Below are 25285 nucleotides of genomic sequence, written 5' to 3'. Positions count from 1 at the left end.
TTACCTACACCTTTCACCGATGAAGGTTGAGGCCGCACATCTCTTCCCGGCATTCTTCGCTGGATGAATCACGGCATTTTGGGGCATGCGTCTTGACTTCATCCCGCGTCAGTGTGTCAAGAGGAGATTTCCCAGCAGTAGTGCTGACTTTTCTCCAGCAAAAGGGGAAAATAGTGAAATTTTTTTCGTGGCTCTTTTGTGATTTTTCTTATTCCCATTTACCTCATTTTTGCAAATTTTTCCTACACGTAACTTTGGTGCAAATGGGACAGTGTGATGAGCTGTTTTGCCCACAAGTGAGGTAAGAAAGCTTTTTTATTTCAATTTTTTTCTCATTCCTTTGTGACCTGATTTTATCCAACATACAACATTGTTTACATGAATATATTTCTGCCACAAAAACATTCGGACGTCCTCTTTACGCGAAAGCTTCACAAACCCTATTGAAATACCATAAAAAGCTCACTTGATGCACATCAATTTCAGTTACGATGTAGCATTGCTGAAGTTGCTAAAGAGGTTGTGTGGAAACAATGTGATAATTTGTGATTTTCCCACATTTGTGACATTGCAAATAAACATAACTTGCGCAGAACATCTCTCTCCCCCTCCACCCGCTACGTAATGCCGGAAATTGAGGGGCTGAAAGCTCTTACTTCAGGGGCTTTAAAAAAATTTGATAAAAGCAAAAAAAGCATTATAAACAAGGTTTTAAAATAATTAATCTAGGTTTTAAATTTTCTTTTTAATTATTTATTTGTACATTTATTTAATTATAGGGAAGGGTGTGAAATATTATTTAAAATTTGGAATAAAAAGAATCTTGTAGAAAATTTCATGATATAAGTACTTTTGAGATTTCTTTGCTGTATTTTTTTTCTAGAACAGCGGTTTTAGAATTAAACGAAAAATTGGATTTTTTAGTTTTCCACAATTTTCCCTTAAAAAATATATATTTTAGAAAGCTTTCAACAGTATAAAAATTTGTGTTTTTTGGACAAAAATAAAAATGAAGGTTTTTTTTTAAATCAATTTCGTAATAATTTTTCAAAATTATGTACCACAAAATATTTTTTAAAGGAAATATTGAATGATTCTGAGAATGATTTTTCCGTCTCCTAAATCAATTTTATACAATTTTTCCTATCTTTTCCCCATAATAGCAATGGATCATAAAAATTTAATGTGATTTATTCTGCAATACAATCAAAAAAGGAGTTCAAAAACATTTATTTGCTAAATCATTTTCGAGAGATAATTTTTATGACTTTTTTTCTGTATTCTGCGTCTTTTCTACAGATCAGATTCAGTTTAATTTATTAATTTCAGAGATTATGATTAAAAAAAAATACTCCCAGAAATTTTTTTTTGCAATTTATTTATTTACTATGGTGATAAATTCGTCAATCCCGCATTTTCTCGAGTTTGTACAACCTTTATATTTATTTTACCTGCTTAAGCGTGAAATGTTTTGCTAAAATGGTATCATTTCTTGGGGAGAATTAATTCGTGGAAGGACAAATTTTTTCTGTCAACAATCTCCTTTAGCCATGCTATAGATCTCATGGCTCTCGCACTTCATCCAAATCCACCCACAACATATGGATTTGGTTTGTGGCCACAGTATGGGGTGGTGGGCATGGATGTAGGATGGGGAGAGCGGCGTGACACCCCCAATTTCCGCCAGAATGATAATCATTAGGCCTGGCGACATGAAAAATGGAGCTAATTCCGTGCAAGCCTCACAGCTCGATAGATTCCTCTGTGGGCGGCGGCGTGGGAACCATGACAGTGAGATGATGCTGCGGGAGTCAATTTCATTCCCTCGTGTCTCATTTGTCGGTTGCGCTGTCCTGGCCCTTTGTCACTCAGTCACGCCCGGGCACCCTTGTCAAGCACACCATGAGGGTAGGAAAGAGAGGTCCCCGCGTGGGGGGTGGTGGTATGAAATGCGTTAACCGAAGGGGGATTGAAATTAAAACATGAGTTTTTTAATTGGACAATCTCATTGCGGGGAGCACACAGCAGGTGAAGTGACACCACTTTGTCACACGCTCGTCACTGAGACAGGCTCGATGGTCAAGTGTCAGTGTGGGATAAACCCGCAGAGAGCTTAGCGAGGGTGGATCAAATTATGTGCCAAGGCAATTATGCAGATCGAAAACGTGGTTGACTTAAGTGCTGAAGCTGCCACGGGGATGTTTTTTCACGCACTAGGGGGTGGAAAATTAATAAGAAATTTTCTCGGAAAAAAAGCTCAACTCCTTCTCTAAATACTCAACGTGGCTGTTTTCCTTCATCCACGAACCATAATGATGTCATGAGGAAAAGTTTCACCCCCTCCGTTGAAAGCTATTATTATTTTCTATTTTCGTACCTTTCAGGAACAGTTTTAGGAAAAATTGTTGTCAATTTATTACAAAAAAAGAGAGGGGTTGCAAAGTACAATTTCTCGCTTTATGCGTCCACTTCTGTGAGGGTGCGGTGAAGGGAACACGTGTGCGGGGGAGACGGCAAATGGTGGACCATTGAGAGAAAAGTATGGAACTAATGGAAAAGTTTGAGATATGTGTCGGAAAATTGTGTGTATTTTGGCCAAAATGATTCATCATATAGTTATACTCATCCACATTCCATTTTACGTTAGATTGATTCTGATTAGTTGGTTCTATCTCGGGAAACTTTCACAAATTTACTCAACACTTTCCACCTGAAATGAACCTGAAATGTTCCCGTGAGGTATTACACACAAAAGGGGAATGTAATTGAGAAATTCGATAGTTTGTTAGTTTCTCGAGTTAGGTATTCTATATAAATCTGTTAAAATACATGTGATCAAAGGATTGTTTGAATTGAATTTCTTTTAAAAAGAATTTTCCTTTTATTAAAAAATTTTAAGCCATATTTTCCACTTAATTCATTATGCAGTAAAACGATAGTTTTATTAATGAAAAGGATTTAAAAAAAAATCAATAGCTTTTTATAAATTTGTATCACTCTCTCCTAAACTAAGATTTCCAATAATTGTAAAATATCTCTCCAAAGAAAAATTCCTCGTCATTTGCTTTCGAAAGCTTCGCCATAGAAATCAATTTGATGAGTGAGCACGAGGAATTTTCTTTTCCCCGCGAAAACATTTGTGGGTGTGGTGCTTACGGGGAGCTTTTCGTCGAGAAACGACGAAGAATTAATTTACTAATGCGGTTTGGAGTCATATTTTCATGAATTGCTGCTGAAAAATGACTTTTTAGAATGCTCAGGAAAATTTCCAGGGACTGACTGTGAGTGAGTTTTCCCGAGGCAAGAAGGTAATTTATAAATGGCATATGCCCACCCCTTTTTTCACAACGCCTTCCCTCATCTCCATTCTCAACCCACTCTGGGGCTCTTCCACGTGCATTTTCACATGGAACTAAATGGTGAGCTGCCTTTTTTGTGTGTAGGGGAGGGCGGGGCTAATAAAGTCACTTAAGGGTTTAGAAAAAGCCTAAAATATCATATTTCCTAGCTAGATAGAACAAAATGATCTGAGAAAGAGTTGTAGGGCAGTAAATTTCCTAAAGAAATGAGTTATACATTTCGCTTTATCTGTTTGGGAAATATGATATTTTGAGCTTTTTCTAAACCCTTAAGTGACTTTTTTAACCCCGCTCTCCCCTATGTGAGTTTATTTGGGAAAATGGCACAAGGGCACTTCATCTGCGCTTCTGTGAGCTAAATTTCCATGTGAGGAATGCAATTTTGCAAAATGTTTGTCGAGTCTCGAAAAGCTCACACGACCACTTGTGTGCCTCTAGTGTGCATTTCTCAGTCTGTTTTGCAATTAAGGATTGTTCGGGTGCTCCTATTGTTCAGCCATGGCACTTGCCGAAGAATGTCTTCACTGTGTTTGCCTCGAATGGGGGGTGCGCGCGAGTCCTCAAAATGCCTTTTATTATCTCTTGCATGGTGAAACACGCGATGTGGAACATGCACAGAGTGTCCGCAAATATTATTGCAATTAAATTTCAATTAGCCACCCCATTCCGCATTTCGACACCAACCCACCACCCTCATTTTCCCACGGAAGTCGCGACGAGGCGCAACAGTCACCATCGAGCAGGGAGATGGGGGTGGAAAGTTTTGTTAGATGTCGCAGATAATCTTTTCCGTCACGCTTCCCTAATTGAAAGTAAATACAGTCACGATGGAGTTGCTTTCGCCCCATGAAAAGTTCATTTTGCAGTGTATATATGCCATAAAAGGAAATCAGCAGCACGTTCTTGGCAAACATTTTTCAATCTCACGGTGTTGAAATGATGGTGGGAAGATCTAAAAAAATATATTTCAACATTTCTTGTCACATTTATTGAGCTTTTTGCTGTATATTGAATTTTTTAAGATATAATTTCAGTGATTTTTGAAACATTTATTTGAAGGCCTGATGATGGCACTAGACAGACCCGAAACGTTACAAGATTAATACTTTTCGGTTTCTTCTGAACTCCCTAACCAGTTGGATTTTTTAAATCTTTTTAAAATAAAATCTTTAAACTATCGTGATAAATTCTTCTTTCAGTTTTTCAAAAGAAAAGTCAATCATAACGCGTCCAGTTATAAGAGTTGGTGTCCCACAACGTGTAGAAGTTTGTTTATGCGTTGTAATACTATTTGTGAACAATATTAGTAGGCAAAGTTGATTTTTTAGTGAAATTCAGCAATTTGATGCATAAAAATTGTCATATCTCTTGTTCTATAACACCTACAGAAATTTCATGACTAGTTTTGGAAAGGTCTTGAAATAAGCTATAATTTGACATATATCTCAATAATTTTCAAGGTCACCTCCAGAACACAAAATGGCGGATTTTTGTTTCACCAAAACAGTTTTTCGCATTTTTCGTCCTGAAGGAATGGTTCTAGAGGTTTCTGATGTTCTAGAAAGTTGTAGATAATTGCAAAACCTTTAATTTGATACAAAGTTGAGTCAAATCGGACAAGCGGTTCAAGAGATATGGTTCTTAGAACTTTTCAAATGCAAGAATTATTCAAATGGCCATATCTTCTAAACGGCGACATAGATTTTCTTCATTTTCGGACTGGTGACAGATATTGAGTCAGGCTACAACATATCAAAATTTAAAGGAAATCTATAACAGATGTTGGGAGATATTGCCTCTTAAAGTTAGGCAATTTTTGTTTTTGATTTTAGCGCCTCTTGCGGATGTTTTTGTAACTTGGAATGTTCTATACAGTTGTAGGGCTTCTTGAAACCTTTCATTTGATACCAAGATGATCAAAATCGGTCAAGCCGTTCTCGAGTTGTATCGAAAAAACACTTTTTGCTTAAGGCCGCCATATTTGCTAAACCGCTTGACCGATTGTCAAGTATGAATTGTTGATGAAAACGTCTCTCTGAGCTCTACAACATACTAAAATTTCAGACCTCTAGCTATAAGGGAAGTGATTGATAGTATTTCAAAATGGCGGACGGCGGCCATCTTGGATTTTGAAAATGCGAAAAAATGAAATTTTACACCCATATTTCTATAGAAAACTTCAAACCGGAAGTCTCTATCTCTTACCGTTCGAAAGTTATAAGGCAAAGTTTAGGCGACCGGCCGGCAGGCCGGCCGGATCAAAAATTTTCCACCACCATTTTCGTAATGTGGGATGTCTAAAACGTGCTCATACCAAGTTTGAACCCGATCTGAGGTGGCCGGTTTTTCCGACGATTACAATACTTGGTGTTGGCCACGAAGTGGAACACCAACTAATTTTGAAAGAAAATTAAGGTCAAACCTTAAGGTTAAAACTATTGATTTTCCAAGCATTAATCTTTTAAAAGCATTAATTTGATCTTTTAAAATTTCCAAATAATTTCATCCCTGTAGTGGCTTAAAGAATTCTAAAGCAGAGGGGCTGAAAGTCTTTAGCTTTTAAAAGCTCAAGCATATTAGCTTGGTCACTGTTTTCTTGACATATTAATCTTTAATTTGGAAACTTCTCCGTATAGAGCAAAATTTTACACTATGGTAGGCGCCAATCAACACTTTCAAAGTCCCAAAAGCTCTCATGAAAATCCCCCAAACCCGTTTGTTTGTGGAGCAAATGCAATTGGGGCGACTTTAACTTGAACTTCTCGCATGTATTTAATCAACACGAATTTCATATGCGAAATATCTTCATATAGTAGTTGGAGACAAAACTTCCTGCTATCTATGGTATTTTCCCTTGAAGCTGGGTGTCTCCGAGAGGGGTAATTAAATTTATTACAATATCCAGCATGGTTGCACATTGACTCAAATGGCTATAAGGGTAGGTGGTGGGGTGGATTGTGGATCAATTTCACTTGAGATGAGTTTAATCCCCATAGTGTAGCATCGGGTAAGGGGTGTGCCATTAAAGTCGCACACTTGAGCTGTGAGAGAGCTTCGTTCGGGGGTTTTTCGGGAGGAGGTGAAACTTTCGAATCGATTGAGTAATTAATTTGTTGTTTCATCCCCTTGGTGGTGTCAAAAAATAAAACAACTTTCGTGGCTGAGCTTTCCCCATCACTAGAGGTATGGCGCTTGTGCTTAATTTGGGGGCAATGTGGTAAAAGAAGCTTTTAGCCAACACCAACAACATGCAACTTATGTATCATTCCAGTAGGATAAAAGTTGCACAGCTTCAGTGGCAAATAGATCACATATTGAGGCATTAATTAAGTCAGCGTGCTTTACGAAAGCTCCCCACTCCCACATGAAGAGCATTATCCACAAACTATTCTCCAATAAAGTTGCTTGAATTGTTTTATTCCCCTTCTTGGGAGGCGAGGGTGGTTTCTGCGGAGAATTAAATACATAATGCAGATGGTATTTATGCTTTCTTGTGCTTAGACGAGGAATGTTGGGAATTGATAGATGAATATTTGAGATAGAAATATGAGAAAAGTTTAAAATTATTGAAAATTTTCTCATAATTTCAACAAAATACTTCTAATTTTAGTTATTTAATCTTTCCTCTCTAAACTCAATGTTGCCATTTAAATTGTGACAAGTCCCTTGTTTTCAACGCATTGCAAATAGCGAGACAGTTCCAGAGTACAAAAGAATCCTGATGAGCAGGGTGGGAGGATGCAAAAGTATGGGATCTATTGAAATTCCATTCAGTTGTATCGTATATCAATCCATCATCCATATACCCCAATGGTAGTAAAATGTTGCAGAGATGTGACGTTGATTTATGCCAGTCCTTTGTTAATATGTATTGCGATTCACACACGATTGTCGCGGACCATCCCTGGGTACCGTGGTTGTTTCGCGTGTGAATGCCACACCCAATGACGGCATAATCTTCCTGTCAAAGATAATGGCCCATGGATCCACTGTCCGTGTGCATTTTCCCACGCAAACTGATGTGGGCCACGTCACCACCCACGCGTGCACATTGGAGTGCAGAATAAGTCCCATTGACATCCTGATAATTCCCAATTCAACCTAGGAAAAAAGCTCTATTATTTAGCTCAAAGCTTTCTATGTAATTACTTTTATATAATTACAGTAGATGCACTACATAACGAATCATTAATATTTGACTTATTAATATTCCAAAATATCCGTTTTAGAGCTTCTGAACCAAACTAAGTAGCTTAATTTTGTATTCTATTTCTGCAATTTGTGTAAATTTTCACTATCTCTGTCTCTTTGATTAGACAGAGGATGATGGCATGAATTAATCATCTATTTATCAACCTTCTAACATTCTATTCATTGAGTTTGCTACCATGGACCATTTACCTCAGCTAGAGCTCCATCGATCTGCACGCAATTTGCTCCAATGTCCTCATTTTGGAATTAAACGATGTATCGTGGCAGATAAATAGGAATTGGGATAGCTTTGGGGTAGGGAGTTAGGTTACCTTTGCCCGCTTTTAGCGTATATGACGCTCCAATCGATCACAACGTATAATTGATTCCCTTTGGTATGAGTGTAGAAATATCCCTGCGGCTGATTGAAATATAGTTGTGGATTTTCGTTGAATTTTCCACATTGTGTGGAAATTCTAATTGAAACATCCATCCACGTGGCAAATTAGCACGTAAAATTAACTCGTCTTTGCTCATTCATCAAGAAGTAAATCCATCATGAGTGACAAATGCGTGGAAAATCATCATCTTTCGGTGGCATTTGGCACACGGGTGCGGGTGGAATTAATTCTGTGGGTATGTGCTGCGAAGTGCAGGGGATGAAATAAATGTTTTCTTTGTGAAATTTGTTGATAAAGAAGCTAGAATTTGGTTATAAATTCGTAAAGTTGGGAAAGCTTTATTTATTAACGAACAAAGTTTTCTATAACGAATACAAATTTTGTTTTAATCTTTAAGCACTTTCTACCAAAATTTTAACATTTCTTTTAAAAAATCTAGAAAATATTCAATATAAAGAACAAGAAGTTCGTTATGGAGGCACTCCACTGTATACTTCAGTAGTAGAACAACTAAAAGTTCCAGCTAAGCACTTTCGTGTAAAATTCTCATAAAAATATATATCATAAAATATGTTCATTGCAATCCAAAAAGCTCCCTTTAGGGAATGAACAAATTAACCCAGACACTTTTCTCGCGAGACCAGAAGCTCACATTTAAATTGCATGTGGAAAAAAGTCTCTCATAGCTCCCGCCACATAAGCTCTCTCCAAATCCACCAAAGAGGATCGCGAGTGTGCTAAAGCTCACTTCACCATGTGTGGAGTAAGGGAGTTTTGTAATATGCGATCAGGAAGAATTATTGCGGACTATTTGTCTTGCTGATGAACGACACTCGGGGACTTTCACCGCGATGTCGCGTGCTGGAGAAATATGAAGGGTTCCCAGCTATATTTCTTTCCCATGGAGTGAACACAACTCTTCACATGGAGTGCCTTCGCAGTCGAGGTAGACGCGCGGAGGACTAAATGAAAAATTCTTCTCTATAAACTCCAGTATGGGGTGGATTTATTTGCAAACATTCAGGGGGTTGAGTGTCCCCATAGTTTTAGAATCCCCTCCCCACACATATACGCCCAATTGGTGAACATCCTCTTCGCAGGAAACTTTCATTTCATCGGGAAATTTTGAGTGTGTTGTCAAAGAGGGTGGTGGGTTTGGGTTGGTTGCGTCTGGGGGGTGGTTTTGAGTGGGGATGGGTGTAACACGGCATTTTCGTCTGTCATTGTATGAAATTTATTTTGAATACAAATGGTCTTCTATAAAACGATTTCGAAAACAATAAACATCAACTGCTGCGGAAAGTTCACCCCACCCTCAGCACAAAATATACACGCACCCGCCATATATTTTAGCGAAGGAGGACAGGAAGCCAAAACAGTGTGACACGAAAAAGTTGCTGATTGAACATTTGGTAGTGAAGCTCTCTCGCACTTGAAAAGCTCTCACCCCACATACTGTATTCCGCCCAAAAATCCAGTGTGGAATTGACTGCCACTCACGACTTTTGACTTTTAAATGAATATGAGCTGCCACTGCACGCCCACTCACATAATAAGGAGTATTGTCTCAGTTATAGAGAGTCTTGGGATTATCGTCAGGCGGTGTCTTTTCCTCACAGATCCCGGACTCTCTCTCTCCTTATATTCGTTTTCCTTTAACAGAGTTGGGAGAGCTTTGAGAATTATGTTTTGTAGATTAAAGCTTTTGTATGTACATAGAATTTTTTAGAGAATTTTCGTCAGAATAGATTCAATCAAATCAGAGAGTTTCTGAAGTCAACAAAAATGCCCAAAGCTCCAGAAAAGCTTTATAAAATTATAAAATTTTGAAAAAGTATTGTTTATTCGCCATTTTTTGAAAATTAAAAAAAATAGACGATATAATTAACGCCGAAAGCTTTCAAAAAGCTCTGAATTTGATCTCCTTCATAAATTAAGATTATTTTGCATTGTAAAATAAATAAATAAAAATAATTTTCCATTAAGCAAGTAAATTAACAAAAAAAGAAAGGAAAAAGCTCCAAAAGAAAACCATAATCTAGAAAACTCTCAACTCTAGAAGGTTAAGCATCTTGAGAGCATTCCACACGGAAGTCATGGCACTTTTTTGCGTGATAGAAAAGACAGTGGCAAAGGGAAGAATTTGCAATGTGCTGAATAAAAGGAGCCCCCCGAAGAGAGAAGAAAATTCTGTGTGTGTTTTCCCAAACACTGTGCGTCTGCTGAATTGGGTGGAATATAATAAAAATCGACGGAAATGGCATTTGATATTTGGAAATCCATTACATTTTCGACGTAAGAGCTCCCACATTTCGCCCATCCACCTTTTCGCATCCCTCTGTATATTGTAATTTGAGATTATTGGAATTGCGAATATATGTAAATTGTGGTGACACAAGTTAAACGAAATAAAAAATATTGCTGTTCTTATGTTCTTCAATTTTATTAGAACATCTCCGGTTTCTCCTGCAGCCACATTTCAGCTGCCATCGTAAAATGTATTAAAATGAAATTTTTTTTGCCCGTTTCCACTCCAGATTTTATTGCGTCAATTTCATCTCTCGCGGGTGGTTCTTTTTTTTTGAAACAGTCTATATACACACACACAGCCCCCTGTTGGGCGGGAATTGATGATGTGGGGGATGGTGGTAGAGATTTGATGCCCTTGCCTGCGCTCGAGTACTTCCTGCATCATTGAATATTTATTAAAATTATATATAACCACTAATTCCTCGTGGGGTGAATTTTTTTCCATTCATCCCTCTTTTGCGTTTTGATTGGGGATTTATTGTCTTTTTCAATCAATGCTGTGAATTATTAAATATTATTCCATTGCCGGCTATTAAATTTCATAAAAAAGGTAGCTCAAATGCGTTTTTTTTTCAATTTAAATAAAAAAATCCATGGAATTGAGGTTGATTTATGCGAACAAAGGGAGATCAGAGGGTGAGCATTTTATGCTTGAAGCGAAATTGCATTGGAGATGCACTTTCTATTTGTTCTCCCGGATATTTTGTCACCAAAACGGAACTTTTGCAATCAGAATACTCCCATTCGTGCTAATAGAATTTCTCAGTCAAACGCCCACACCAGAAACTACCCCAAGGTGCTCTTTGGAAAATCCCTCAGTCCGAAAGAGATGTCCATAAAATCCTTCTAGTTAAATACTTTGCTAAATAGAGGACTTTATTGGGAGATTTTCAATTTAAACAAATCAAAAAGCATAAAAAACCTTCTCTTATTTACTGTTTGTTTATCTTCCAGAGGAAGACACACATAAAATATTCCCTTTTGAAAGGTTTATTATATGAATGTCCCCGAAGGCATATTCCTCGATATGAGTACCACAAATCACAAATTTCTTTTCAGAATCAAATATTTCACTTGGGGGTCTTTGTCCTCACAATATCTCATCCTTTTCGTCTCGACATATTGACAAAGGCTAATCGATTAAATTGAAAATATAGCTCCATATTGAATTTCAGGCTTTTTACATAAACATATCTTTATGATGACTTTTACCGTCTCTCAACAAATCATTTCTTTCCTCTTTCAATATTATTTTTTTCAATTCTCTTATGTCGAAATAAACTCTAAATAAAACTTCCTGTAGTAACACTGTTTTATGCATAGAAGCAAACAAATTGACTTCCATAAAATGTGCATACCTTCAGGCGCATTGTGGTAGTAAAAGCAGTACAATAGTGAATGAAATCAATGAAGTTTTACATTGTTAAATTTTATTAAATTTATTTTCTATAAAACGAAATTAATTCCGAGAAACTTTCTCAAAGAAAATTATATTATTTACAAGTTTGCGGTGCATCTGTGTTGCTTTAAAAGTTTCTTTGAGAAGGAAAAGCTTTCAGGTTTTATCACGAAATCGCGATTACTTTTCAGCAGTGAGTGGGGGGATTTTTATAATACAAAATTCTCAAGAAAATTCATGCAATTTGGGTCACTGTACGTACAGTTTTCCAGTGAAATTTATCGTGAAATGGCCACAATAACAAATTTCATCCCCATTGCAGACTGATAACGATGACGATTGCCATGTCAAGTGAATTTGTAGCCATTCACACTCTCTGTCCTTTCTCTGTCTCTCTCCCTCAAGGAGGATGCCTCCTGGGGGAATTTATCCCATCACACAGATGGAAGAAGAAGGGAGGGTTGGCTGAAAAATGGCCAAAAGATGCGGGAATCCTCATTCACTTGATGTCGTGATCTCATGAACCTCATGCAGTGATAAAGCCTTCCCCGTCTTCCCCCATTTTCCCCCATTGTGAGCTTCCTTTTCCAGGAAGTGTGTACACAGTGTACACTCAAGGAAAACATATTTCTTCTTTTCAAATTAAAAAAAAAAATCTTAGAACAAAATTCTTGCTAAAATTATCTTCTCTGAATGATTTTTATTAATTCTTTTTGTGGTTCATTCAAACGATTCAAACATAAATTAAATATTTAAATATTTATTTTTAATCTTTTTTTACATTTATTTTTTTTTACTATTTGAATTTTCATTCTGAAAAATATTTTCTTAAGATTTTCCAATATTTCTGGAATATTCTTCCCGGTTAATTTTCTTCTGAGTGTACCTCTGGGTATAGCCAGAATGAAGGAAAGTCGGGCAGTAGCACGACTTCCAGAAAGACACTTCCTTAGGGGTAACTACCCCATGATGAGGGTGAGGGCATATCGTCATGAATCAGAAGAATGGTGAGGGAGGAATCCACCCCTACCTCATATAAGTATTTGGGTCGTGTGAATGGAAAATGATTCAGGGAGTCATAGGGAAGAAAATATGACCATGCAATGAGAAATCTCATCTCAGCAGACAATAGAGTAATTTCGCAGCTATATATACTCTTCCTCCCCAGAGGCTCTCACTACAAATTTTCTCGCCCTCTTCTTGTGCATCCCACTCACGTTCATGTCGATGAACTGTACGAATTGGGGCTCACGGATCAAATGAATCTCTATGGGTGTCCTTATTTGCATAGAGAGTGCAACTCTGAGAGTTTTAGTGGGTGGGTGGTTTGTAAACACAATCAACCTCAAATCCCGCGATTTTTCTGCATCATTGTTTCGCTACAGATGCCAGATGTTTTGTCCTCTTTTCCCTGTGATTAATAGGATTAAATCATTGTTGTTTTTTTTTTTTTTTTGGGGAGGTTTTTTTTTGCATTTCAAGCTTTTTTTTGCTCCAAAACTGGTCAGTAATGCTGAAGAAGCTCCCTTGAGCACATACGAGAGAAAGGAATAAATGAAAAATGAAATACAAGAAATTATTGAGCTTTGAGGTGCGGCTGAGGTGATCCAATAAATTATAATGAAGCTTTCTGATTAGCTGCTCCTTTATTAATTGCCACAGAGACGGCCGAGGGCATGCCCTCTCAAGGGTAAAGGGCAAAATGCCAAAGAGATGAATTTTCCACTGACCCTCAGTGCAATGGAGGAGATGATATTTTAGCTGTGTTTCTTTCAGACACAGCTTTTGTGTACCGAGCAAAATCGAAAGTCGTCAGATCGGGCTCAAACTTGGGATGAGCACGAATTAGGGTCCCCACATTCCAAAAAACGTATGCGCCAAAAAATTTTTTTTCCGGCCGTCCGTCCGGCCGTCCGTCCGTCCGTCCGTCCGTAGTACAACGCTAAATTGCAAGAGAACGGTAATAGATAGAGACTTGCGGTAAACGGCAAAGTTTAAAAGTCGACTGGAAGACGTCAGATTATGACGTCAAATTTTACCCCCCACCCCCGCGTCCGCCATTTTGAATAACCTCAAAATTTTGTTTTGGCTATATCTCAGCCCCTGTAATAGCTAAAAATCTGAAATTTTTATATGTTGTAGGGGCCATCAATACCTTTCCAACGATACCTCATTTTCGAAAATCGGTCAAGCCGTTTAGTCAATATGGCCGCCACAATTTTTCATCGAAAATCGACCATAATTCGAAAACGGCTTGACCGATTTTGATCAACCCGGGGTCAAATGAAAGATCTCAACAAACCCTACAACTCTCTAGAACATCCGAAGTTTCAAAAGTGACTGCTAGGGGGCCAAAAATCAAAAACAAAATTTTCGATGAGTTTTCGATTAATATCTCGAAAACGCCATTATCGATTTGCTTAGTTTTTTGATATGTTATAGCTGACCATATTATCTAGCTCCATGCCAAAAATGAAGAAAATCTATGCCTCCGTTCTCGAGATATAGCCTTCCAAAGTTGGCATGTCATATCTCGTGTTCTACAAGTCCAATTTTGATCAACTCAAGTGCAAATGAAAGGTTTCGTGAAGCCCTACAAATGTCTAGAACATTGCAACTTCAAAAAATGACCGCGAGAGGCGCTAAAGTCAAAATCAAAATTTTCGAAAATTTCGAACTCGAATATTTCGAAAATGCCAATATCGATTTACCTCATATTTTAATATATTATAGTTGAGGTTAAGACCTTTCCAACGATAGCTCAAACTCGAAAATCTATGGAGCCGTTCTCGAGATATGGCGTTTTAAAGATTTCTTGGGGGATGACTTTTCAACTTTTTCGGACTTTGCGCGTATTTAAATGAATTTGCGTTATAGTTTGCTCTCACAAAATTGGTACACTGAAAGAAACACAGCTCTCGTAAGCTTGGTCAGCTTACCAGTACATTTTTCTCTGGGGTTGACAATCCCTATATATGGAGCGATAAATCTTCACCTTCATGAAATCGTGCGCCGTAGGGGTGCCATTGATGAAATTTGCTCAACATTGGAGCATTTGCCATGTACATAATTTCCATCAGGCTTGTTCAGCACCGCAGGATTTCATCTGTGACACGGTGCTGGACACTTTTTGCCCGGGTTAATGGGTAAGCATTTTGTGTACATTCGCCTTGCTCCGAGACAATTTTAACCAAACCCCTCGACCAGAAAAACACCAAACACACACCCCGTTGGATCAACCCCCCGAGGAATTTGGCAATTTATCCCGGCAGGGAGTATAGCGCAGAATATTGTCTGTTCCTCCGCATATTATGTACATCCTTCTAAACATTCGAGAGTCCTCCACATACACAGCACTGCCATGGCATCATCATAATCAAATATTAACGATTTCAGCCCCACCCTCATGGCCTAGCGAGTGCTTTTTCTATCCCATAAGGGTTGCATAGATTGGTCGATGGTACTTTGTAATTGGGGGTGCTTTTGCGTTCATTTTCGGAGAGTTTCAGTTTTTTGCACCACCACCAACCACCCCTTGAGCTCTCGCAGGAGCATAGTACCCACAGATAAATGAATCCCACGAAGGTTTATTCAAACAAACCCATATGGTTTTTTCCCACATGATCATCCCGATTTTTTGCCGGGAATCTCTACTCCAAACACCCTCCATAGAACCCCATCCGATTCCCCCCCACACTCACCTTATGAGAGTCGGCTCAGGTGGATGAAGGGAAGGCGATCTCAGAATGTGCTTTCTGCCGTCGTTGGATTCTTCAGTGTCAGAGTTGCTAATTTAATTTACTGCACGTGGAATAAAGTTATATCGAAGCCAGTGTGGGGCAATTTGTCATTTGGCTTCACTCATAAATATCACATGAAAGCTCCTCGTGAGTGTTAAAATTTATAATGCACACACATCAAGCAATATATAGGTAGTGTGTGAATTGGGGTCAAGCTCAGGACGTTCCAATTTATATCGTCACTTTAGCAGAAAAGTCGCTGAATCTGTCAACGCTTAACTAATTTAGATTGAAAAGAAGAAGAAGAAAAAAAATGTAATTCATTTTGTGAGGACTTCTCAATAAGAATGGAAGATAAAAATAAATTTTCTCTCTCAAGTGCACGTGCAGAACGTGAGTTGTGGGATGATGGACACAAATCTAATTTTCACTCACAAGTGAGGAGTTTAGTAGCCACAGGACTTGGTTGCACATCAGAGACGTCTCCAATGGACTTGGCTTCGAGTTATAATCCACATGCATGTTGTGCAGAATGAGGACTTTTTTCTATTTTTCTTCTCCCTTCTAAATCCGATTTAGAACATTTTCATGTCTGGAAAGAATTAGGATTTATGAAGTTTTCAGTTGGGAATAACGTGATGCTCTTCATAGTCAATACCTCTGTAGTTTATTACGAATGAATTGATTGAGAGGAAGCTTTTCTGATTCACCGGATTAATATTAGGGAGGTTTAATTTCTTGTTTTATGCTCACGATGCTCACGATGATGTAGGGAAATTAATTTAGAAAATCGCATAAAAACGTCAGAGAACTCAATAAGAAGTGAGAAAATAGAATAAAAAATATTTTATATACCGTAAAATGGGGTGTATAGGATCACTGGGGTGAATAGAATCAGCAATCTGGGAAAATCTTTGATCGTAAATTTTGATCACAAGCAATGATTAAAAATGTCGCCCTTCGATCCTTAACTGCCTAAGGATCGTAAGGATTCTAGAATGGCGTGAAAAAAAAAATATTTTGGAGATTCTTTTAAGCTCTAGTATGACATTTTTTTTTTACCAAAAATCCCGATTTTGGAATTTTCGGTTTTTCGTCCTTTTTAATGTTCTTAGTCCTCAAGGATGTCCTTTTGTGATTTAAAAATGTTCAGTTGCCATTAAAACTTAGTTCTGCATTATTTCGGGCTGAATAAATAATTAAATTGTCAAAATTAGGCATTTTCAAAAACGAGCTGTGGGACGATAACGTTTTATTGGTCCTTAAGCGATTAAGGGTCATTAATTTGATCAGAGCCTGGCTAAGCTAGTTAAAATTACATTGAAATTATCTAAAAATGATTTTTATTACAATAATTAGTGATTTTCCACGTTAAAATCGCAAATAAAATAGGTGATCCCATTCACCCCAGGGTGGGGTGAATAGAATCAGGACTATTTTTTTAAATTAACGAAAAGGAGCAATATACCGTGAAAAAGTGAAATGGTATCCTTAAAGTAGAGGGGAGACCCATAATTTCGCTTTTATTTCATAGGTTTTTAGTTACAGCCTCTCAAAGTTGAAAACTGATTCTATTCACCCCATTTTACGGTAATAAATTTGCATTAATTTACTTATTATAAAATTCATATTCATGTTAAATAGTTTAAAGGGCTTTATGTACAACACAGACGTAATCAGAAATGATTTCTAGATTTTCTAGAAAAAAAATTTATATTCTTTTATTAAAAATTCCAGAGTTCTAAACCTTGTTAACCGCTATTACATTTGAATTAGAATCTTTCGATTATTTATTTGTAAAATTTTAACGATTTACGTTTATTTTTTAAGTTTGACATTTTTTTAAAGTTTAACTTTTTTAAGTTTAGTTCCACGTTTCTCTTCTTTACGTTTATCGTTTTCTCTTAACTCTTGAAGTATTCATTCAAACGTATTACGTTTATTATATTATTTGACAATTTTGTTATATAATTTGACTTTTCTTGCCTAACGTTTAAATTTTTTGAAGTATAACAGTTTGATTTTTTTTAAAGTCTAAAAAATCTTTTTGTCGAATTTATTTTATGTTTTTTTTTTTAGCTTAAAACTGCTTGTTTAGACCCCTCAAACCCCTATCTGGCTATTTCATTGTTATTTACAACATGAAACTTTTTTTAAAAGTTATTTTCCATTTTTATTTAAATTACAGAAACTTTCTCATTACATTCGTATACACAAAGTCCTTTAAGTAGAGCTTTCTGCTTAATTTAATGTATCAAACTTTGAGGAATGAAGACCCCTCTTTCTGTGAGAAAGTTCCAAAACATAAACTTTCTCATACATGTGTAGAGTTGTGGAAGATGAAAGCTGAGTCAAGTTTGTATGCAAATACTTGAGTAATGTGTAAAAGACATGGCCAAATCCCAACATAGTTGTTTGCTCGAGTTTCTTCCCAAAGTCCACCGAGGCTTGGATATCATTTTACGTAAGACAAATAATATTGCTGTTCGCGAAATTCCCCGAATTATACGCGATAAATTACACTTTATTACGGAGCAGGCACGTTTGCATCCGTATTCCTTGCCTTCCAAAACCGATCTGTCATTTTTGCCGCCAAATCATTCTTTTTTCCCTACATTCTCTATTTTCACCACACGAATTCACCACTTCGAGTGCGCGCCAAATTCAAATATTATTTTATTTCATAAGTTTTCCGAACATTGCTCCCTATAATGAATTTTCTCGTCTGAATTATGACTCGCCCGGCAATGAAAATACTCTATAAATACAACATGTTCATTTATATTTTATTTACTCTGTGTGTATGTCGCGCCTCAACATTATCGCATCTTATGCTTTGGCGCCATTTGCGCGCCTTTTGGGTTACCCGGTCGGTCGTGTTGATAGAGTTTGTGGCCCGCGTGCGCAAGCAACTCAACACAATATGGCTACGGGTATGTGGTGCTGTCTCCCTTGCACAGCTCAATGCAGGAGAGTCAAAGAGAGAACCGTGCGCGATCAGTGGCAGAAATCTCGTCGAGACGAATCCACCAAAGTTGACAATTAATTGGCCACAAATATTTCATTAAATCAATCAAAATAGTTAACGAGTGCAATAGTGGCGAATAGCAATAGGGTGTTAATTGTCGGTGCATGCAGTAATTTTTCCTAAAACGCCTCAATTTTTCCTTCAGTTTTTCCCTCCACACGCATAAAATATATATTTTTTTCCCGTGCACAGCAAGCAGCATTAGTCACGCCAGCAAAAGTGCCTACAAGTGAACTCCCTGTCTATTTATAGACATTTTTCTCTTGAGTTGTTCCAAAAAGTACAAAACAGTGCCAATTAATTAAGTCCCGTGCTAAAAGGGGGATTTTCCTGTTAAGAAAAAAAGAATTCGTAAGAAGTTTCAAACGCTGACACGGGGTTACTGCACCTGGAATCACGATGCCAGTGTTCCACACCAAGACAATCGAGAGCATCTTGGAGCCTGTGGCCCAACAGGTAAGTTGTCGTTTTGCTCGTCTTCACCCATCCGGTGTGGCTTCTTCATACAAATTCGCATCGCCCTCCGCACGCGATCCTCCTTCGTCCATTTCCACTCAGTCAGCAGTCTAAAAATATAGTTTCATCAGTGGTTTCAGCCACCCACACACACGCACCGTCCAAATCACACATGTGTGATGTAATGCCCCCGTGGAAATGTTGCAAATGACCCCGCGGGAACACCGCAACTCTACGCGCTCCTCAAATCCCTTTTCTTAATTATTTAAATTTAATCCTCAATACAAAACACCTGGCCAGCCGGGTTGTATCCATTGTCATGCATCTCTAACATTTTCAACATTGAGATTTTCTCAATTTTTCTGGAATGTTTATAATTCCACGCATCCAAACATATCTCCATAACAGAGATCACAGATTAGTGCGGAGATTCCGTTAAGATTTTTTAACTATGCGCTGCATACCCGGAGAATTTCGAGAGGTTGATTGATCTTCCAGAAAAGCGCGCGCGCCTCTTCTGTGGGCTCAAGTGATCATCACATACCACATAATTTTTCTTAAAATAGTATTGATCTTTTGGAGCAAATCAAATTTATTCTGACTCATTATTTCATTTTCTCTGTTATGCCTCTCACGGATTTGGGATTATGGCGCTTATTTGGATTTTTCAGGCTTTAAATGGCGTGAAAGAATTATGGAAAAGACTAAAAAGGGTTTTCATTTTAAGAAAATTTTGTAGAAGTTTTTTTTTATTATTATTTTATTATTAAAGAAAATAAATTATTACAAATAATATTAATGTATAAAAAATGTCAGAAGATTATGGACCAGCCGGGTATTTTCTTCTTCAAAGAATTTTGCGTGTACAATCGGTTCTTAACGTTCTTAACTTATTAAAAACCCTTTTTTACCTAATTTTTCTAATTTCTTAATTTTTTAAAAATTGTTTTCAGGTCAGAAAAATAAAAAAGCAAGTTTTGATTTAAACCCTTAGTCTAAAAGAAATATAACGTATTTTTGCATAAAATTATCAAATTAATTTTATTTATTTATTTAATTTGTTTTGCCTTTGATAAGTCCCAGCTTAGCCATTAAAAAATTTCTTTAGTCATGCAAAGAATAATAATAAATTTTTAAATTAAATTAAAATTAAAGCTAAAAAATTAAAAAAAAACTTGTGATAATGAGAAAATGTAAATTTTAACGATACACAGCGATTTCATTTCCAATGAGGTTTTATCTCTTTTATCTAGTTTTCAATTTTCTAGATAACTAAGTTTGCTCTAAAGGCTCCAAAAAATTAATAAGTTATCAACTTTAAGAAATATTTAATAAAATTAATAATTGAAAATGGATATTTTTTTTTAGATTGCTGCCTGATTTTCCTTTACAAAAAACCCGTTTTATCAAATTATAGCTTGCTCGCATTTAAGAAGCTATGTTAAAGCCAGTTAACGTAGTTTCCCTTAGCCTTTTTTTTACATGTTAAAATACATTCCACATAGTTTTCTTTAAAAGGATTTTTATGATCTTAAAGAATCTGAAAAAATAATTTTCTTTGTTAAACCTGTAGGTCTCCAGATTGGTCATCCTCCATGAAGAAGCCGAAGATGGCAACGCAATGCCAGATCTCTCACGCCCAGTTCAGGCAGTTTCGATCGCCGTGACGAACCTCGTGAAGGTGGGCCGTGAGACGATCAACAATTCAGACGACGAGATCCTCAAGCAAGACATGCCAAATTCCCTCGCACGCGTCGAGGATGCTTCGCAGCTGCTTGAACAGGCCTCAGCTATGCTCCGAGCAGATCCCTACTCCGGCCCAGCTAGAAAAAAACTCATTGAGGGCTCTCGTGGCATCCTACAGGGTACCTCAGCACTCCTCCTCTGCTTTGACGAGTCCGAAGTCCGCAAGATCATCCGGGAGTGCAAGAGAGTCCTCGATTACTTAGCTGTGTCAGAAGTAATTGACACAATGGAGGATCTTGTGCAATTCCTCAAGGATCTCTCACCGTGCTTGAGTAAGGTCACGAGGGAGGTGAGTGCACGTGAGAAGGAGCTCACACATCAGGTGCACAGTGAGATCCTCGTGCGATGCATGGAACAAGTGAAGATCCTCGCACCCATCCTCATCTGCAGCATGAAGGTGTACATCCATATTGTGGAGCAGGATGGAAAGGGTGCTGGTGAAGCGGCTGAGAATCGCAACTATTTGGCTGCAAGGATGTCCGATGAGATTCAGGAGATCATCCGTGTGCTTCAGCTCACAACATACGATGAAGATCAGAGTGAGTTGGATAATCTCACGGTGCTGAAGAAACTCTCCAATGCCATTCACAATAAGATGGAAACTGCGATGGATTGGCTGGCCAATCCGTATGCCCTCAAGGGTGGTGTGGGTGAGAAGGCGCTCAGGCAGATTGTTGAGAATGCCCTGAAGATCGCTGATCGCTGTCTGCCACAGCACGCCTCGGCAATCCGCAAAGTGGCTTCAGATGTCACAACAATGACCAATGCTCTGTGTGAACTGCGCCAGGATGGCAAGGGAACCACACCACAGGCTGAGAACTTGGCAAGAGAGATCCGTGGTCGTTTGACTGATCTCAATCGCGCTGTTCACGATGCTGTCATTGGGGTGGATAAGGCTGGACTCCAACAGGCTGCTCACACAGTTCAGGGACGTCTTGAGCAGGCCTGCCGTTGGCTAAACAATCCCACGGTAGATGATCGTGGCCTAGGTAAGCGTGCGATCGACTTGATTGTCGCTGAAGGTAAACAAGTAGCCGAAGGATTGCCAGGACATCAGAGAGCTGAGATTCTTGCTCTTTGCGATGAAGTTGAAGCCTTGTCTGATCAATTTGCCAAACTCTGTGCTGCCGGATTGGGAGATACTCCTGAAGCCCGTGAGATCGCTCACAGATTGAATGCTAAATTGCACGAACTTAAGAAGCAAATTCAATCAGCTGTGGTTAATCGTGTTGTTGAGGACTTTATGGATGTTGGGACGCCACTGAAGCAATTCATGGATGCCGTTAATGTGCCTGAAGGTACTCCTGGACGTGAGCAGAACTTTGCCCAGAAGGCTGCTGCTCTACAAGCATTTAGCGATCGTGCAGCAAAGACAAGTAGAATGGTGGCTGCTGGTGGATCTGGAGGAAATAAGAAGCTGGCTGAAATTTTGCTCGCTTCGGCTGCTCAGATTGATTCCCTGACTCCACAGTTGATTTCAGCTGGACGTATCAGGATGACGTATCCGGGAAGCAAGGCTGCGGAGGAGCATTTGAATAATTTGAAGCAACAATACGCTGATACGATTGCCAGGATGCGAGCACACTGCGATCAAGCTACTGATCCAGCGGACTTTATCAAGGCTTCAGAGGAACAAATGCAGAAGCACACCTTCCTGTGCGAGGAAGCCATCAGACAGCGTCAACCGCAGAAGATGGTGGACAATACCACGGGGATCGCGAGATTGGCTAATCGAGTCCTTGCCGTTGTTAATCAGGAGGCAGATAACTCCGAAGATCCGGAATATATTGGCAAATTGAATGCGTGCGCAGCTGAAATCCAGAATCGTGTGCCACAGATGGTGCAGGATGCCAAGGTGGTTGCCACAAATATCAGTGATCCTCAGGCAGCGTCCAATTGGCGCGACTCCAATAAACAAGTGAGTTTGTGATCTTGCGAATGATCTTCCCACGATCATTATTTTGTCTTTTTGTTTTTTTTCTCTCACAGCTTCTTGCCAGCATCCGCAATGTCCACGGTGCTGTGGCTCATGTACCGGAGATTCCACAGCCGCCAGACATGTCGGCTCTCAATCTCCACGATCGTGCCCCACCTAGGCCACCACTTCCTCGTGACATCCCACCATCTCGTCCTCCACCACCTGAAACTGATGACGAGGATGAAGTCTTCAGGCATGTTCCTCAGGCTAATCAGCCAATTCTTGTAAGTGACCCTCCAAAGTGTGATCTTCACAAAATTATTCCACTTGATCGCGGTCAGTTCCATCTGGTTTGAGATCTCTATTGATTTTTCATTATGGGTGTGACGAAACAATTAAACATACGCGCGATCGTTTATCTTTCGCATTCTTTCAGGGTTAGATCAATCGATCGTGTTAAAGGGAAGCAAATTCATATTTTTGGTTTGAAAAGTTTCTTGATCTTTTAGAAAATTTATTCAATTTTTTTTGTTAATTTTTTTTGTTGATTTTTTAAATCAAAGAGATCACACTGTGATTTTTAGATATATTTTTAAATGATCTTTAGGCGATCAAGTAGAGTGATCTTTATGTGATCACGTAAAGCGATCTTTAAGAGATCACGCTCAGTGATTTTTAAAAGATCACGTAGAATGACTTTTTATTCATATTCCAAAATGATCTCTAAGAGATTACTCAGAATGATCTTTAGGTGATCACGTAGAACGATCTTTAAGATATCTTCCAGAGTATATTTTTACGAGATCACTTGACGTTAATCTAGCGGAATGGAATTTAATTTAATTCCTCTAAAGAAGCATTCATCTGGGAACTGGAGCAAGTGCGACATAATCTCAGCCAGTGATCTGGATCTGCTTTCTTTCCACTTCACTTCACATTATTATTTAATTTTGCAGATCGCAGCTCATGGATTGCACCAGGAAGTACGTCAGTGGTCGTCGAAGGACAACGAAATTATTGCAGCAGCTAAGAGAATGGCCGTTCTTATGGCTAGACTCTCGGAACTCGTGCAGCAGGACTCGAAAGGCAGCAAGAGGGAATTAATTGCAACAGCTAAACTCATTGCTGAGGCATCGGAGGATGTTACGCGATTGGCTAAGCAATTGGCTCGGGAGTGCACAGACAAACGCATCAGGACGGTAAGTTGGGAACTGGGATGATTGTGGTGTGATCAAGATGCCGATCTCATGCGATCTCTTCTTGCGATCTCTTTTGCAGAATCTTTTGCAAGTTTGCGAGAGGATCCCGACAATTGGAACGCAGCTGAAGATCCTATCCACGGTGAAGGCTACCATGTTGGGGGCTCAGGGCTCCGATGAGGATCGCGAAGCAACGGAAATGCTGGTTGGTAATGCCCAGAATCTCATGCAGAGTGTCAAGGAAACAGTTCGTGCAGCTGAAGGTGCCAGCATTAAGATCCGCTCCGATCAGACAAATAATCGCCTTCGTTGGGTAAGACGACAACCCTGGTACAGGTACTAAATGGTGCACGCCCCCGCACACGACCCCCGAGCATCGAAAGATTTTCTTATTGAAAAAAAAAAAGTTAAAAGAAAAACGATCCGCACACAAATGGTGCAACACTAAAAACTAATTCGCAATTTTCATAAAAAAATAAAAACTTTTATCGGTGTGCCTTTACTTCTCTATAATATTAAATTAATTCTTCATAATGAATTCAGAATGCAGTTTATTACGAGACTAAAAATAAACTCACGTCACTCATCCAGCACCTCATTCATAGCGAGCTTCAACACATTTCATAATGATTACATAAAAAAGCATTTATATGTCACGATCACGCGCCTTTTTTTTTTAAAAAAAAAAGATTTTTTCTGTGTAGAAAATGTGAATTGTTGACCAAAATTTTTATTAAAAAAAAAATGTTCAAAAGACACCTCAATCCATTTTCTCATCCTCAATGCGCCACTCTTTTTTATTAATTACCCTCCCCTTGGTAAAACCCGAAATACCTGCCAGTTTGCCAACCTTTTTAACATTGAAGAAAAAAGTGAAAATGCGTTTTTTTCTAAAACAAAAATTTACTTAATTATAATATAAAGTGTTTTTCTAATAAGAAATCGACTTTTTTTCTCTAGTAATGAACAAAAACTCTTTACTATCGACTAATGCCAAATTGTTACAAGATTAATGTATATTGAATGTTTTTAAAATAGATTTAGGCATTTTTTTTAAATAATAAAATAATATTACATTGAATTAATGTGTATTTGAAACTAGTAGAATGAAATATACATGGAGAGAAAAAAAAACATTGTTTGCTTACCTCTCAACATGGTTTGCTCGCTGTTTGATGCCTTTTTTGGTGAAGCGATAAGAGGAGAGTCAAATAGAGAGACAACGTGCGTCGATCCAGGTGTTCAATTTTTTTTCAGAGAATTTATTGAGTTTGATGGAAATTTTTTGAGAAGAGCTTAAGGGGGGTCTCTTTTGAGAGCTGGTGAAATTAAATGTTTTTATTTTTCTTAGAGTTTTTCTTAAACTTGGTTTTCAAGCGTTAGTCACATTTAAAGACTTATTATAGAAGAGTAAGAAAATCATTTTCCGCCATCTTAGGTGCGACGCCATCTTGAGATTTTCCTCAAAACACAAAGGTAGGTTTTCCTCAGGATCTACTGGATGGATTTTGATGGGGTAAAAAGCAAATGAAAGAGGA

At 38.2% G+C, this 25285-nt stretch overlaps 2 protein-coding genes across 3 annotated transcripts in view; one reads left to right on the top strand and one right to left on the bottom strand.

Annotated features, from left to right (window-relative positions):
- LOC129787507 (C2 domain-containing protein 5) overlaps nucleotides 1-25285 on the bottom strand; it is a 970947-nt gene that overhangs the window by 683811 nt on the left and 261851 nt on the right. The gene's annotated exons all lie outside the window — the stretch shown is intronic.
- LOC129787516 (vinculin) lies at nucleotides 146-24503 on the top strand. Of its 2 annotated transcripts, none has more exons than XM_055823207.1 (6): nucleotides 146-301; nucleotides 18621-18884; nucleotides 20458-22548; nucleotides 22620-22832; nucleotides 23505-23747; nucleotides 23827-24503. In XM_055823207.1, exons 2-6 carry the CDS (start codon nucleotides 18828-18830, stop codon nucleotides 24088-24090), a joined length of 2868 nt encoding a protein of 955 aa, XP_055679182.1. In that variant the 5' UTR covers nucleotides 146-301; nucleotides 18621-18827; the 3' UTR covers nucleotides 24091-24503. The 2 variants fall into 2 exon arrangements, with proteins under 2 accessions (XP_055679182.1, XP_055679191.1); XM_055823216.1 differs by lacking the exon at nucleotides 146-301 and adding an exon at nucleotides 18384-18524.

Source organism: Lutzomyia longipalpis, chromosome 1 (assembly GCF_024334085.1).
Source record: "Lutzomyia longipalpis isolate SR_M1_2022 chromosome 1, ASM2433408v1".
Classification (NCBI taxonomy): domain Eukaryota; kingdom Metazoa; phylum Arthropoda; class Insecta; order Diptera; family Psychodidae; genus Lutzomyia; species Lutzomyia longipalpis.
Note: the sequence above shows the minus strand (reverse complement) of the source record. Positions and strands in the feature narration are given on the sequence as shown.

Bases quoted from the DNA above. Each gene is read 5' to 3' on its own strand.
- LOC129787516 (XM_055823207.1), top strand. From the start codon at position 18,828: ATGCCAGTGTTCCACACCAAGACAATCGAGAGCATCTTGGAGCCTGTG. The intron at 22,549-22,619 runs GTGAGTTTGTGA...TTTCTCTCACAG, and splicing joins GGCGCGACTCCAATAAACAA to CTTCTTGCCAGCATCCGCAA. The intron at 22,833-23,504 runs GTAAGTGACCCT...TTAATTTTGCAG, and splicing joins AGGCTAATCAGCCAATTCTT to ATCGCAGCTCATGGATTGCA.